General features: G+C 38.0%; 1 protein-coding gene across 1 annotated transcript; it reads left to right on the forward strand.

Moving 5' to 3' along the window:
* The first annotated feature begins 14,894 nt into the window (after positions 1-14,894).
* On the forward strand, positions 14,895-15,639 carry LOC122079878 (54S ribosomal protein L37, mitochondrial-like). Its single transcript, XM_042646640.1, has one exon. The coding sequence runs from the start codon at positions 14,938-14,940 to the stop codon at positions 15,334-15,336; it is 399 nt and encodes a 132-aa protein (XP_042502574.1). The 5' UTR covers positions 14,895-14,937; the 3' UTR covers positions 15,337-15,639.
* The last annotated feature ends 49 nt before the right edge of the window (positions 15,640-15,688 follow it).

Below are 15,688 nucleotides of genomic sequence, written 5' to 3' on the forward strand. Positions count from 1 at the left end.
TGAGGTGGCTCAACCTCAACGTGACCCAGGAGTCTATATGCTCCAAACCAACAAAGAATATCAAATCGACAAGCCCCTTTTACGAACTGATTTCGAATCACCAAAAAACAAACCAAAACGAGATTGGTTCTTCAAAACCTTTAATCTTGAACAACAAAATCAAATTAGAACAAATTGGTATAATTTTATGACAAATCTTAAAACAAATGTTTTCTTTTTTACATACTTTGATATTTATGCCCAAGACAATAATTTAGATTACCCATGGCATAATCAAGTTTGTACCCAAACTGCTACCCATAAATCTTGGACCCTTGGCACCAGTCCAACTACCACTGCTATCCATCCCCCGGTGGAAAGTGTCAAATATACCTTAAAAACCACAGAATTAACTGCTTCTCTGTTCAAAGTAGCAGAACAAGATAATTTAAATAGAAAACAAATTGAACAATTAAATTTTACAAATTTAAGTCTTCAAACCATAGGTGATCAACTCTCCCGAGTTGAGAGCCTTGTCTAACCAAAACCTGTGGCTTCTTCATCCTTAATCCCGGCCACTATTCTTCATAGTACCCCCCTTTTCAAACCATATAATATTCCACAAACACAACAACGAGAACTTAACAAATCATTTTTACTTAATCAAATCAATTATTGCCTCGCAAATCTAGAAGCTCCCGACACACCAATACAAAATCAATCAACTGCTGAGTCGGTCATCCGACAAATTGATGCCCTTTCAAAATATTCTTCGAGTTACTCTTCTAGCTCTGACTCTGAGATCCCCCAAGTCAACCAAATTGGCCAAAGTTCAACCCAACATCCGGTCTTCCCTGACCTTCAAATTGAAGCCAGAGGAACTGCCCCCAAACTTCTTACCAAAGCGGAATCATCTATGAATGGAACATAGATGGTTTGTCCGAACATAATCTCATGAACAAACTACAAGAAATGACTATGGTTAGTAATGCACACCATATCAAAAATACGGCTGATAGTGCCGTTGCAACCTTGCTTATTTCTGGCTTTACCGGCCAACTCAAAGGTTGGTGGGATTATGTCTTAACTAACGACAAAAAAAACTGAAATATTAATGGCCGTCCAAACTACCCCTGATGGTACTCCCCTTCTTGATGCCGAAGGACAACCTATTGAGGATGCTGTTAATACTCTTATTTTCAGCATTGCAAATTATTTTTTAGGTAACCCTTCTCGTCTCAAAGACAGAACAGCCGAATAATTATCAAACCTTAGGTGTAAAAAATTACATGATTTCAAATGGTACAAAGATACCTTCCTGACCAAAGTTTTAACCTGACCCGACGCAAACCTTCCCTGTTGGAAAGAAAAATTTCTTACAGGGCTTCCAACTCTATTTTCCGAGAAAATCAAACGTCTTCACCAAGAAAACAATGGGATTATTCCCTATGACCAAATGACTTACGACCAAATTATTAACTTGATTCATGAAGAAGGCTTAGCCTTGTGCACTGATATCAGGTTAAAGAGACAAATTAACAAGGAAAACAAATTCTATAGAAAAGAATTAGGAGGTTTTTGTGAGCAATTTGGCTTTGCTCCTCTTAGGTCACCGACAAAACATAAACATAAACGCAAATCTTCTCGCAAATTTTATTAAGATTTTTACAAATCAAAGAATTATGTTTCCCGCAAACCTTTTACAATGCCTGAGTTTTATCAAAAACCCCCTTCAAAACCAAAGCATAACAGATACAAGAAGCCTTTCAAGGCACCTAAAAATCAAAGAAATTTTAAACGGGACTAAAATTCCCAAGGATGCTTTCAATGTGGCAAACCTAGTCATATCGCCAAATATTGTTGTGTGTCTAAACGGATTAATTCCTTACAAATCTCTTAAGAAAACAAAACTCAAATCCTTGCTCTTCCCCAAGAAACATCTTCTTCTTCTGATGAACAAGATTTCAAAATAAACCAAGTTCAAGCTTCTGAGCATTCTGGTTCTAGCTAAACTGATAATGACAATTTCCAAGCCTGTGCTTGTGATTCTTGCATTATTGGTTTAAGTTGCAAAGACTGTGCTCCCAAATCTATTCGTATGTTAAAAGCTTCTCCTCAAACAAACATTTTTGAATATATTGATAATTTAACTGACCCAGAACAAAAATGTGCTTGCTTAGAACAACTCAAACAACATATCGCTTCCCAAAATTCTCCCCAACCTTACAACCTACAGAAAATAATACAAAAATTTGGCAGAATCCAAAAACCTTCAACCTCTGACCATTCTTTAAGAATCAAAACCTTTGAAACAACTACTGCAATTCTGCAGCATGAAATCAAGACTATCAAACATCAATTGTCCCTCTTGTCCCGACAACCACCTCCACAAAATCCCACAACCAAAGAACCAATTCCAATTGAACCATTTGAAAATCCTTTTGCTAATGACACCCCTCCTCCAAGATTTGTCCTTAGCATTTCGTCCCAAAATTGGTGCATCCACATAACCCTTATGGTAAATACCTTTTTTAAACTCTCAACCATTGCCCTTGTTGATTTAGGAGCCCAACTTAACTGTATTAATGAAGGCGTCATTCCAACCCAGTACTATGAACGTACTACCCAGTGGCTTGCTACCACAAATGAGTCCGGGTTGAATGTTCAATACAAATTGTCCAATACCCATGTCTGCAAAAATGGTCTTTGCCTCTCCCAAACCTTTCTTCTAGCTAAAGACCTTGACCAAACTATCATCCTCGGTCAACCATTTCTTGAAACTTTTAAACCATTCAAAAAGTACCCAAGGCAGTATAACTACCAAATTTCAAGGCCAAAATGTTATTTTTCCCTTCATACAAGCTCAAGCTTCTATTAACCAAAGTACCAATAAAACTAAACAATTACATTTTCTCAAAATTGAGCTCCTTCATCAAAGAATTATGGAGCAGATCAACCATCCTAAAACTATTCACCAAATAAACCAACTCCGTTCTAATTTTGAGCATGATCTTTGCTCTGAGGTCCCCGATGCCTTCTGGCATCGAAAGAAACACATGGTTTCCATCCCTACGCCAAAGATTTTTCTGACCTCCAAATCCCGACTAAAGCATGGCCTGCTCAAATGAATCAAACACTTATTGAAACTTGCAAACAAGAAATCAACGACCTTTTAGCCAAAAAGCTTATTCGGCCTAGCACCTCTCTTTGGAGCTGTACGGCCTTCTATGTCAACAAAGCCTCTGAAATCGAAAGAGGCACTCCAAGATTAGTTGTAAATTACAAACCCCTTAATGATGCCCTTCAATGGGTTCGTTACCCAGTTCCCAACCAAAAAGATCTTCTCCAAAGGATTTATCAAGCCAAAATATTTTCAAAATTTGATATGAAATCTGGATTCTGGCAGATCCAGCTTCATGAAAAGGATCGTTACAAAACTGCCTTTACAACCTCCTTTGGCCTCTATGAATGGAATGTCATGCCATTCGGCCTAAAAAATGCTTCCAGTGAATTTCAAAAAATTATGAATGGCATCTTTAATTCATATGGACAATTTACAATTGTCTATATTGATGATGTTCTAGTTTTTTTGGATTCAATTGAGCAGCATTTCAAACACCTTCGAACATTTTACCAAATTATAAAATCAAACGGCCTCATCCTTTCAAAAAGAAAAATGGAATTTTTTCTCACTAAGGTCTGCTTTCTCGGACATCTTATCGAAAAGGGTACCTTAACCTCTATCGATCGAGCTATATCTTTTGGTGATAAATTTTCCGACCAAATATTAGACAAAACCCAGTTACAAAGGTTTCTAGGAAGTTTAAATTACGTCCGAGACTTCCTTCCCCAAATTAGTAAAATTACTGAGCCATTATATCTCAGGCTCAAAAAGAATCCGGCGCCTTGGTCTTCTACTCAGACTAATGCCGTTCAAACAATTAAAAAATTGGTTAAAGAAATTCCTTGCCTTTTTATCTCTAATCCTGAGGCACAAAAACTTAAAAAATTGGGTTTTGAGCCAGTTGTTCATGATGACAGTGAGCCAGCATAGATCCTTTGATGGAACTAAGGCTGTAGGCACCATCACTTGATTCTCCTTCTGAGTCGGAATCGAGCTCAGCGAGGCAGGCTAGAAGAGCTTCCTTCTCACTTTTGATGCTTGATTTTGAGGAGGCCGGGAGAATCAGGACTGGTTTGAGGCCCGTGATGCTTGAATGAGGGTCGATTTTTCACATTTTGAGACATCACAATTATCCCACCATTTGACGTTGTACACCCGAGAGAGCACCGGGGCAATCCAGTCGGGGGTTTGGATGTCAGTGATCTCGTATTCCCAAAACAGGATCCATGCCAAGCGGCAGTGGAGGAAAAACCGAAGGAGATCAGGTTAGTGAGGTTGCTGTGGAGAGTGTTGGCAAAATATTTGGTAGGAATTTTGGATTTGGGGTGGTAGAATATCAAACATAGGGACTATATTGATCCCACCACCGAGGAAACCAAAGGGGGGTTTGATTGTTGAATTTGTAATCAAAACAGAAAAACCAGGAATGGGGGTTAATTCTGTTTTGGAATTGAAAAGCTTTAAACCAGGCCTCTTGGTAATCATAGTAGGTATAACCAGAGGGGTTGTAGGTATTTGAGAAATTTTTTGCTATGAGGGGATGGTTGTCCCAGTTTGGAAGATTGAGGATTTTGCAAATGGTTACAGTTGTATGTGTAACCAGGGATTTATCCTGTTTATCAAAGTTTAATTTGAGTCTGACAGAGTCAGTATCTACGAGGATGTATTCGTAGAATTCTTGTGTCTTTGCAGGAGAAGAGGAATAGAAATGCCATCCTTGAAAGAAGACTCTTTGGGCGATACTGATTGGAGAATCAATATAATTTTGTAGGGATTCTTCAATGATGAAGAGTTCGTCTTTGAGGGGTTTTTCATAGTATTGGCTTTTGAATTTGGATCATTGGGTAGTTTGGACAGGCTTGGCCTGGGTAGTTTGGAGGTTGGAGCTGATTTTGTTTGTGGTTTGAAGGGGACCAGGAGCCGAGGAAAGGACCACGGTATGGGAGTATGGTCGTTAGAGGAGGCTAATTGGGATTGGTTTCTGGTTTCAATTTGTTTTGAGGGAGCGGCAGTAGTGTCGTAACTTGTTTTTGAACGAACAAGGGAATTTGAAGAGGTTGACTCTTTGGGAGGAGCCATTTGGAGAAGGTTAATTTGTGAAGTTTGTGGCCCTATAGGAATTCACGAGTAAGGAAGTCAGGGACAGAATTGGATTCTCCTTTAATATATTCAATTTGAAATTCAAAAATTGAAAGTAAGGCTTGCCATTGGGCAAAAATTTGTTTTGAAGCCAAATTTGAGACATCATTTTGTAAAACAAATTTAACAGCGCTACAATCAACACGAACTAAAAATGGTTTGTTTAATAATTCATTTTGAAATTTTTGAATGCAAAGTACTATGGAGAGAACTTCTTTTTTTTTTATAGTGCTATAGTTCTTTTGGGGAAGATTCCAGATACCAGAGGTGAACTGGACAAGTTGCTCTTTGTTAGTATTTGAGTCTTTGTTTGAGAATTCCACCATATCCGATATCAGAGGAATCAGTTTCTACAATTTTAAATGCTTCAGGATTAGGAGTAAACATGCAAGGAATCTCTTTGAGTAATCTTTTGATTGTTTGAACGGCATTAGTTTGGGTTGAGGACCAAGGAGCTAGGTTCTTTTTTAGCTTAAAAAATAATGGCTTAGTAATTTTGTTGAATTGGGGGAGAAAATCATGGACGTAGTTTAAACTCCCAAGAAACCTTTGTAACTAGGTTTTGTCTAATAATTAGTCAGGGAATTTGTCACCAAAGGAAATGGCACGATCGATAGGGGTTATGGTACCTTTTTCGATCATGTGTCCAAGAAAACGGATTTTGGTGAGAAAGAATTCCATTTTTCTTTTTGAAAGGACTAGGCCATTTGCTTTTATATTTTGATAGAAAGTTCTAAGGTGTTTGAAATGCTGTTCCACTGAATCAGAAAAAACTAGAACATCATCAATATAGACAATTGTAAACTGTTCATAGGAGTTAAAGATGTCGTTCATAATTTTTAGAATTCACTAGGAGCATTTTTGAGGCTGAATGTCATAACGTTCCATTCATAGAGGCCAAAGGGGGTTGTGAAGGAAGTTTTGTAACGATCCTTATCATGAAGCTGGATCTGCCAGAATCTAGATTTCATATCAAATTTTAAAATTATTTTGGCTTGATAAATTCTTTGGAGAAGATCCTTTTGGTTGGGAATTGGGTATCGAATCCATTGTAGAGCATCGTTAAGGGGTTTGTAATTAACAACTAATCTTGGAGTGCCTTTTTCAATTTCAGAGGCTTTGTTAACATAGAAGGCCGTACAGCTCCAGGGGGAGGTGCTAGGCCTAATAAGTTGTTTTGCAAGAAGGTCGTTGATTTCTTGTTTGCAAGTTTCAAGAAGGGTTTGATTCATTTGAGCTGTTCGTGCCTTGGTGGGGATTTGAAGGTCAGAGAAATCTTTGGCATATGGGAGGGAAACCATATATTTCTTTCGATGCCAAAAAGCATCAGGAACCTCGGAGCAGAGGTCATGCTCGAATTTAGAACAAAGTTGGTTAATTTGTTGGATAGTTTTGGGATGGTTAATTTATTCTATAATTTGTTGATGGAGAAGCTCAGTTTTAAGAAAATTTAGTTGTTTAGTTTTATTAATACTTTGGTTGATAGACGTTTGAGCTTGTAAGAAGGAAAAAATGACCTTTTGACCATTAAACTTGGTAGTTATACTGTCTTGAGTAATTTTGAAAGGTTTGAGTTTTTCAAGAAAGGGTTGGCCGAGGATAATAGTTTGATCAAGGTCTTTGGCTAGAAGGAAGGTTTGGGGGAGGCGAAGACCATTTTTGCAAACATGGGTATTTGATAATTTGTATTGGACATTCAATCCAGACCCATTGGCGGTAGCTAGTCATTGGGTTGTCCGTTCATAGTACTGGGTCGGAATGACACCTTCATTGATACAGTTAAGTTGGGCACCTGAATCAACAAGGGCAATGGTAGATAATTTGAAAGAGGCATTTATCACAAGAGTTATGTGGATATACAAATTTTGAGAGGAAATGGTATTAACAAATCCAGTATTTGACTCGGGGTTTGAGAATGGATTGACAAATGGTTCATTTGGGTTAGATTCACTGTTTGTTGAGGGGTTCTATTGATTTTGTGGATGAGATAGAAGGGACAGTTGTTGTTTGATAGTTTTAATTTCATACTGCAATGTTGCAGTAGTAGTTTCAAGAGTTTTGATTCTTGTAGAGTGGTCAGGGGTTGAAGGAGTTTGGAGTTTGTCAAATTTTTGCATTATTTTTTGCAGGTTATAAGGTTGGGGAGTGTTTTGGGAAGCAACGTTTTGCTTGAATTGTTCTAAGCAGGCTCTTTTTTATTCTGGAATAGCTAAATTATCTATGTATTCAAAAATATTTGTTTGGGGAGATGTTCGTAATATACGAACAGATTTGGGAGCACAATCTTCACAACTTAAACCAATAATGCAAGAGTCACAAGCACAGGCTTGGAAGTTGTCATTATCAGTAGAGCTGGAAACAAAATGCTCAGAAGCTTGGACTTGATTTAGTTTGTATTCTTGTTCATCAGAGGATGAAGAAGAGGTTTCTTGAAGAAGAGCAAGAATTTGAGATTTGTCTTGTTCAGAAATTTGCAAAGAATTAATTCTTTTTGAAACACGATAATATTTGGCGACGTGGCCAGGTTTGCCACATCTAAAACAACCTTGGGAAGTTTGGTCTGGTTTAGAATTTTTAGGTGCCTTGAAAGGCTTTTTATACTTGGTATGTTTTGATTTAGAAGGGGATTTTTGGTAAAACTCAGGAGTAGTAAATGGTTTGCGTGAGGCATATTTTTTAGATTTGTAAAAGTCTTTGTAGAATTTACGAGAGGATTTATATTTATGTTTTATTGGAGTTTTAATAGGAGCAAAGCCGAATTGTTCACAAAATCTTCCTAATTCACGTTTGTAAAATTTATTTTCTTTGTTAATATGTTTTCTTAATCTAATATCAGTACAGAGGGCTAAGCCTTATTCATGGATTAGATTAATAATTTGGCCGTAAGTCATTTGATCATACGGGATAATCCCATCATTTTGCTTACGAAGACGTTTGATTTTTTCTGAAAATAAAGTTAGAAGACCTATAAGGAATTTTTCTTTCCAACAGGGAAGGTTTGCGTCGGGTCTGGTTAAAACTTTGGTCAGGAAGATGTCTTTGTACCACTTGTGATGCAGATTAATTATCAAAATAGGCTTGTTTTATTAGGAATAAGCTTAGAGTTGGGTTCCATACATGTTGGGCCTTTGATCCTATGTGTTTTGAGTGTAATAGGCCATTTTTATGGGTCTAAAAGGGGGGTCTAAGATTGAATACTTGATTACTAGTTAGTTTCCATTTTCATTAGTTTCCTTTTTAGTTGGGCTTGATTTGAGTTATATTTGTTTCTTTAAGAGTCAAGTTATTAATTGAGTCAAGTCATTAGTAGTTAGTTTCCTTTTTCAACTAGTTTCTAATTTCAGTTTTTAGTAACTATTGTATTAGGAGAATATTTGGTTTCCTTTTTGAGGAACCTTCTATTTTGTAATTCTCTCCCCCATTAACATTATAAATAAAGAAGAGGAGGCTCCTAAAAGCCTAGAATGATTTTGATAAAAAATTAATGGATGTTGCTATTGTCTTCTTTATGAAGAGTTGTCTTGTGTTTGATCAAGGCTGAAGGAATTGGTGTTTGATCCAATTGATTCCTTGTGGCGTGAAGTCCAGGAGGTCTACTTCAAGTATTACTCTCTTAAGTTTTTATATATCTTTCAAGACTTATTAGGACTACAAAACCAGTTATGTAATCTATCACTCTGCTGCCCAGAAAATTCTGCAAACAGAGCATTTACCCCTGCTGGAATGACCAGATCTGAGTATCCGATTAGTCCAGTTTTTTGATCAAAGGTTCCTCCCCATACCAGTGAGGATTGACCCAAATATTGGCTGATTCTGCTCAGCCATTTATGAGAAATTAGAAATCTCCAGATTTTTGTCTTTTAGTGAACTGAAGTTTCTATTTTCTGCATTCTAGTTCTGCTAGTTTGAATAGTGTTTTCTGGACTGCTGTTCTTAATATTCTGTTAACTTAAATCTGAACGGACTCCCATCTATTCCTGGTTTAGTCCTAAGAATCATTGTTGGAATGGATTCTGTTGTTATTCTCTTGAAATCGATAACCTGCTGTACTGCTGAATATCTTTTCTGATTTCTGAAGACTGTTGGCACTTTAATAATCTTTGGATTAGTTCTAAACTGCTACTGGTTTGTTTAATCCCTGTGTTGCTGTTCTGTAGGTTCGGTACTGTTTCTGGGTTGTCGCTGAAGTTAATTTCTGATACCTGGTTGGGGTTGGTTTTGGTTGTTCTTTGTTTTAAAAGTTCCTGTAGTTTTGGGTCTAATTGGGTGTCCAATTTAGTCCTACATTAAGTGGTATCAGAGCATGGCTGAGAACAACACCCCCACCTTAGCTTCTATTATGGAGTTTCTACAGAAATGGAGAACTGAATTGAAGGCTGAATTGGATTCCAGGTTGTTGAATGAAGAGACCCCACCACAACAGCCTACTGATGATTCACGTACAACACCCGAAGTAGAAACCCCATTGAATGTAGTTGCTCAGTTGACTAACAGGAGAGCAAACCCTAATCTGAGAGCACCACAGAGAGTTTCGATAGCACAACCTACTGTTGAAGAGCGTGTAAAAGGATATTTTGAGACTGAGCGTCCCGTGCAACAGAGGTATTCTAGAGATTCACAGAAGGTCAAGCTCGATCTGAAGGAGTTTGATGGGAGATATGACCCCCAATTGTTCTATGATTGGGTAGTGGCACTAGACGACTATTTTGACTATTATCAGTTACCTGAGGAACGGAAAATGAAACTAGCTCGTGCTAAGCTAGTTGGGGCTGCTTGTGATTGGTGGAGAACCTATGAATATGAATTGGAGGACCGTGGTAGAGAGCCTACTACTTGGGAGGAGATGAAGCTTGAGCTATCAGATAAATACTTGCCACGCAACTTCAGAGCTCGCATACAAGACCAACTGAACTCTCTTCGTCAAGGAAATATGACTCTGGTGGAGTATATGAATAAGTTTGATGCACTTTATTCTTGCACAGGCATTAGGAAGAATGAGAGGCAATTACTTTCTCAGTTTCGACTGGGATTACGAGCTGAAATTAATAGAGGAATTGGTGTTGCTGATGTGTATACAGTGAGAGATTGCTTTGACAAGGCTCTTCGAGCAGAGGAACTTATGGCACAGCCAGGTAGAAGGTTTAGTTACCAAGCTGGGGAGGTCAAGAAATTTTTTTCAACCACTAAACCTAACACTTTAGCAACCCCAAGAGCCACAACTCCTCTATGTGAAGTGAAGATATCTCTATTCAAACCAAAAGAACTTGAAGTCAAGGTTCACATTAAAGAGTATGTTCTTGAAGCTTCAAAGACTGAAACCATGGAAGAAGACTCCAGTGAAGGATTCTACATTGAAGAGAGCATAATAGACAAGACTAAAGATGTGGAAGATGAGGTAGTGATTAAAAGAACTCCACAACAAGTCTTTGAGATTCATGATGAAAAGGAAGCGTTTGTTCCAATCCTTGATGAGAAGGTTACCAACATTGACAATTCTATGCACACGACATTCGCAGTTGGTATTGATTCAAAGGTTGAGCATATAGAGTTTGTTATGCCATCATGGTTCTTTGAAGAGAAAGCTCCACACCTTGAAGACTACCTTCCAAAAGTCTACAAGCAACCAGAATTTTGTTTGGGAATGGTTAAAGCTATTACGCACATGTTGTTTCCTCCTTATCACTGCAAAATTCGAGGACGAATTTTTTCAAGATGGGGAGAGTTGTTGCAGATTAATTACAAAATAGGCTTGTTTTATTAGGAATAAGCTAGGGTTGGGTTCCATACATGTTGGGCCTTTGATCCCATGTGTTTTGAGTGTAATAGACCACTTTATGGGTCTAAAAGGGGGGGTCTAAGATTGAATACGGGATTACTAGTTAGTTTCCATTTTCATTAGTTTCCTTTTTAATTGGGCTTGATTTGAGTTATATTTGTTTCTTTAAGAGTCAAGTTATTAATTGAGTCAAGTCATTAGTAGTTAGTTTCCTTTTTCAACTAGTTTCTAATTTCAGTTAGTTTCTAATTTCAGTTTTTAGTAACTATTGTATTAGGAGAATATTTGGTTTCCTTTTTGAGGAACCTTCTATTTTGTAATTCCCTCCCCCATTAACATTATAAATAAAGAAGAGGAGGCTCCTAAAAGCCTAGAATGATTTTGATAAAAAAAATAATGGTTGTTGCTATTGTCTTCTTCATGAAGAGTTGTCTTGTGTTTGATCAAGGCTGAAGGAATTGGGGTTTGATCCAATTGACTCCTTGCGGCGTGAAGTCCAGGAGGTCCACTTCAAGTATTATTCCCTTAAGTTTTTATATCTCTTTCAAGACTTATTAGGGCTGCAAAACCAGTGTGTAATCTATCACTCAGCTGCCCAGAAAATTTTGCAAATTAGAGGATTCGCCCCTGCTGGAAGCAGCTGATCTGGTTATCCAATTAGGCCATTTCTGTGGTCGAAGGTTCCTCCCTATACCAGTGAGGATCGATCCAAATATTGGCTGATTCTACTCAGCCATTGATGAGATATTAGAAGTCTCCAGATTTTTGTCTTTTAGTGGGTTGAAGTTTCTATTTTCTGGATTCTAGTTCTGCTGATCTGAATAGTATTTTCTGGACTGCTGAATAATGTTTTCTGATTATTGAAGACTGTTAGTGCTTCAACCGTTTCTGATTTAAATCTAAAACTGCTACTGGGTTGATTTATTCACCGTGTTACTGTCCTATCAGATCGATACTATTTCTGTGATTTGGGGTGACTGATTGTGACCAATTTTCTGTCCTAATTCTGTTGTTAATTGATTCTGCTTACTGGTATAATTTCTGTTAGTCGATATTCCAGAAATTTGGGTTTGTTACTTCTGATTTTCAAATTCTGTTTACTGATTAAATTCTGGATTATTGCTGCTGTCTCCTTTTCGGTGAATTTTGGTTGTTCTTTGGTTTATAAGATCCTGCAGTCTTGGGTCTGGTTTGGTTGTCAAATCCAGTCCTACATTAGGAAGGCATTGCTATCTTGGCATGCTCAGGTCCTATTGAGAGGTTCGATTCATTACAGTTGAATGAATGTGATGCAGTTGCACGATGGACTTAGGAAAGAAATATCTTTTGATTTGATTTTCTATTGTTTTAGAATTAATTTCTTTTTAAATTAGCTAGCTTCTAATTTTAGAATAGTTTCCATTAATTGTTTGATTTTTCCTTTATATTAGTCATGTAATAGAGAAGAACTCAGTTTGGAGATTTTGAAGTTATTTTGAACATTGAACAATTGAAGGATGCTTATGGCTACCGTGAATGCTTCCCTCTTCCCTATCCCTCTCTGAAATCCTTTTGTCTTTCTTTCCCTCTTGTTCAACCCCACCATCAATTCTCTTCTCCCTCTTTATTTTCTGTTTAGCTTTTGTGAGAGAGTTGTAGGAGCATGATTGAAGATCCAAGACCAGCCACCAAGTTCAGGTTGAAGTACAGAGACAGGTCCAAGATCGATCACCATTATCAGGGTTTGAGCTACAGTCGACCTTGGCCAGAACTCTCCAACCAGTCAGCCAAAACTAAAGCCCTTTGGAGGGTTTCTTGAGGACCACTAGGGGGCCCTTCGACCAGAATAGCAGGACCATCCAAGGCCTGCTGAAGCAACCGTAGGAAATCTCCTTCCTGCATGCGAGATCCTTCTCTGTCCAGATCTGGTCAGGTCCTTGGATCTCTTTGTTGCAGGCTACCCCAAGTTGAATCTATTGCTTTGGGAAGATCAGGTTGTGGTGATGATTTGCTTGGAATAGCAGCCCCAGCCAACAGGTATCAACAAGGTTCCTTTCTTTTCGTTTTTCAGTCCTACCGCCCCTCTGTGAGTTGTCGAGAGGTTGAAGACAACCTCATAAAGTGAAGGGTTTGTTTTCTTTACCTTAAATTTCATCAATACCCCTCTCTTCTTCTATTATTCTCAGTGGACCTATTTTATTTCTTAGTTCCAAGTATACCCCTCCCCATCTTGAACGTGGCTTTCCCTTTTGAGAAATCTTCTTATGTTTAGGTTTTTTTAAAACCTTGGTTTGACCGTACTACCCTCAATTCTATTTCCTTATTATCTCTTGTCCTATTTTCTCCCTGGTTCCTAAATTACCCTTTTACTAGCATATTGTAGCTTGGCCTTTAGTTCCATCTAATTACAAGTCTGCCACTCCCTTCTAAAGTTCTATTTATTTACAAAACTGCCACCTTCATTGGAAACTTCAGCTTAATTACAATTCTGCCATTTAGTTGAAGCTTTATTTCAATACAATTGTTATTGGGTGTTGCCTTTGTTTTATTGAGTGTTTAAGTGGGCCCTAAGCGATCCGATTTCAGCCCTTGGGATTTGGATCCGCATCAGAATGGCAGTAATCAAGGGCTTAAGAGTTCCCTCTTCCAATGGGTGATTGAACTTGATTGTTCTGGGTGACTTAGCCTTGGTTTTATAGTGATTGAGTTCATATAGCACAGGGTTGTGGAGATATATGCACATTCTAAGAAAACCCATGTCCCTGTTATTTCTTTTTCTTTTTTTCAATGTTGGCCAAGATCTGCTAATGGTGTGGCTGATGATTTGGCAAAGGTGCCCCGGGGGGGGGGGGGGTGGGGTCTACAAGCGACGCTTCTTCCAAGTTCCAATTTACCAAATCTTCTTGTTGTGATCGTTTTGGTGTATATGTTACCTGGGTTTCAGGTTTCGTTCTTGTTGTTTGCTCTCTTTACATATAATTTCATATTTTCTAATGGAATCATTATCTGCTACTCTGAATCAAGTTGACATGCACACATTTCTTCACCTAATACGGAGGATTTCTGTCACTCTAAAAACTTTAATGGAATATCCTCATACATCCTTCATATTCTCAGTTCGCATATGGGATAGGTTACATAATTTGCTTTATGCATAGGGATTAGGCTGTGCCTCTAAATGTAAGCTTGCAAAATGATTTGCCTTCTATGTGCACGTACAATAACGGTCAGCTGACATAGTGAGGACCCCAGAATTGGTATTCCTTCTTTTGTGACAGTACTTAGGGAAGTTAATGCTTTGGTTACATGAGGTCTGGAAACAGAAACAAACTCAATGGTACAAGCGCTATCTGCATTCGAATATGAAAGATGTCATCAATTTATATATTTATTCTAAGTTGACCAAGCATGGAATTATTCTCCTATCAGGTTTTATGAATACTAAAATGATCCAGTGAAGTTGATCTAGTTTTTAGGAAGCCAAGTCATTTGTCATAGATGTTGATGTTTTCTGTTTTGAGACCAGTTTTTCCCATCATCACAACTAGTAAGAAGTAATGGAACTGGATGTTTTAAACATTGGCCCTTCTATGCCTATGTTACATGTCATTTCAATAAAAGTTCCCTTATTTTTAATTGTAAGTTTGGTTTAAGTAGAGATGAAAGAGGCATTGCTGCAAGGTATTGTCTTCGGATTTCCTCAAGAGTTCCCTTGTCTTTGATTGTCGGCTCAGTAAAATTGAGACAAAAGCTGAGCTCTTGAGCTCACCATTCAGCCTCCCAAAAGGCTTGCTATTTTTTTATGGTTTTTTTTTTTCATTTATCAGATCTATAGTTTCAGCTTGTTATGATAGTGCACACCTATGCACTTACATTTGTTTGTCCACTATAACATAAATAATAATAAAAAAACAACTCTTTTGTGCTGCAGGGATTAGAAATGGCTATGAGCTATCCCAGGTCATTGAAATACATCATCTCCAAGGAGGCAGTTGGTATAGTGAGCCGCAGAACATTTGCAGCTGGTGGTGGAAAAGCAAAGAAGGGCTCGAAAGGAGGTGGGGCTGGTGATGCTCCAAAGGGTTCCACACTCAGCAAAGAGGTCAAGTCCACCACAGTGGTTGGCGCCAATATACTCAAGGATGGGGCAGACCCCAAGCTCATGGCAGACTCTGAATACCCTGATTGGTTGTGGCACCTGTTAGATAAGAAACCAGCATTGAGTGAACTGAGGAGGAAGAATGTGGAAACTCTTCCATATGAAGAACTCAAGCGTTTTGTTAAGCTGGATAACCGTGCCCGGATCAAAGACAATAACTCTCTCAGAGCCAAGAACTGATGAACTCTTTAATTTTCTTGCTTTCACCATCCTTGGTTTTGTTCATCTATTTTGCCAATGAGTCCATGAGTCAGTTGAGTGTGCTAATTTATTGATTATCCTTGGTTGACAATTCTATGCTTTAGTTTATGTTCTCAACTGGCTGAAACCTGTGCACGATGCACGAGAAGCTTAGGGAAACAACTCCATTGAAGGATGGAAGAAAACTTGAGAATAATAGAAGGTAAGTGAATTGAAGGTACATTTATTTTCTGAAATTGTTGGATTACATTGTTAAAAATGGAACACCCTATTACTGAGGCATTGACAATGGCTTTTTTTTTTTTTTTTTTTTTTTCTTCTGTTAGAAGTG

Source organism: Macadamia integrifolia, chromosome 5, assembly GCF_013358625.1.
Source record: "Macadamia integrifolia cultivar HAES 741 chromosome 5, SCU_Mint_v3, whole genome shotgun sequence".
Lineage (NCBI taxonomy): Eukaryota > Viridiplantae > Streptophyta > Magnoliopsida > Proteales > Proteaceae > Macadamia > Macadamia integrifolia.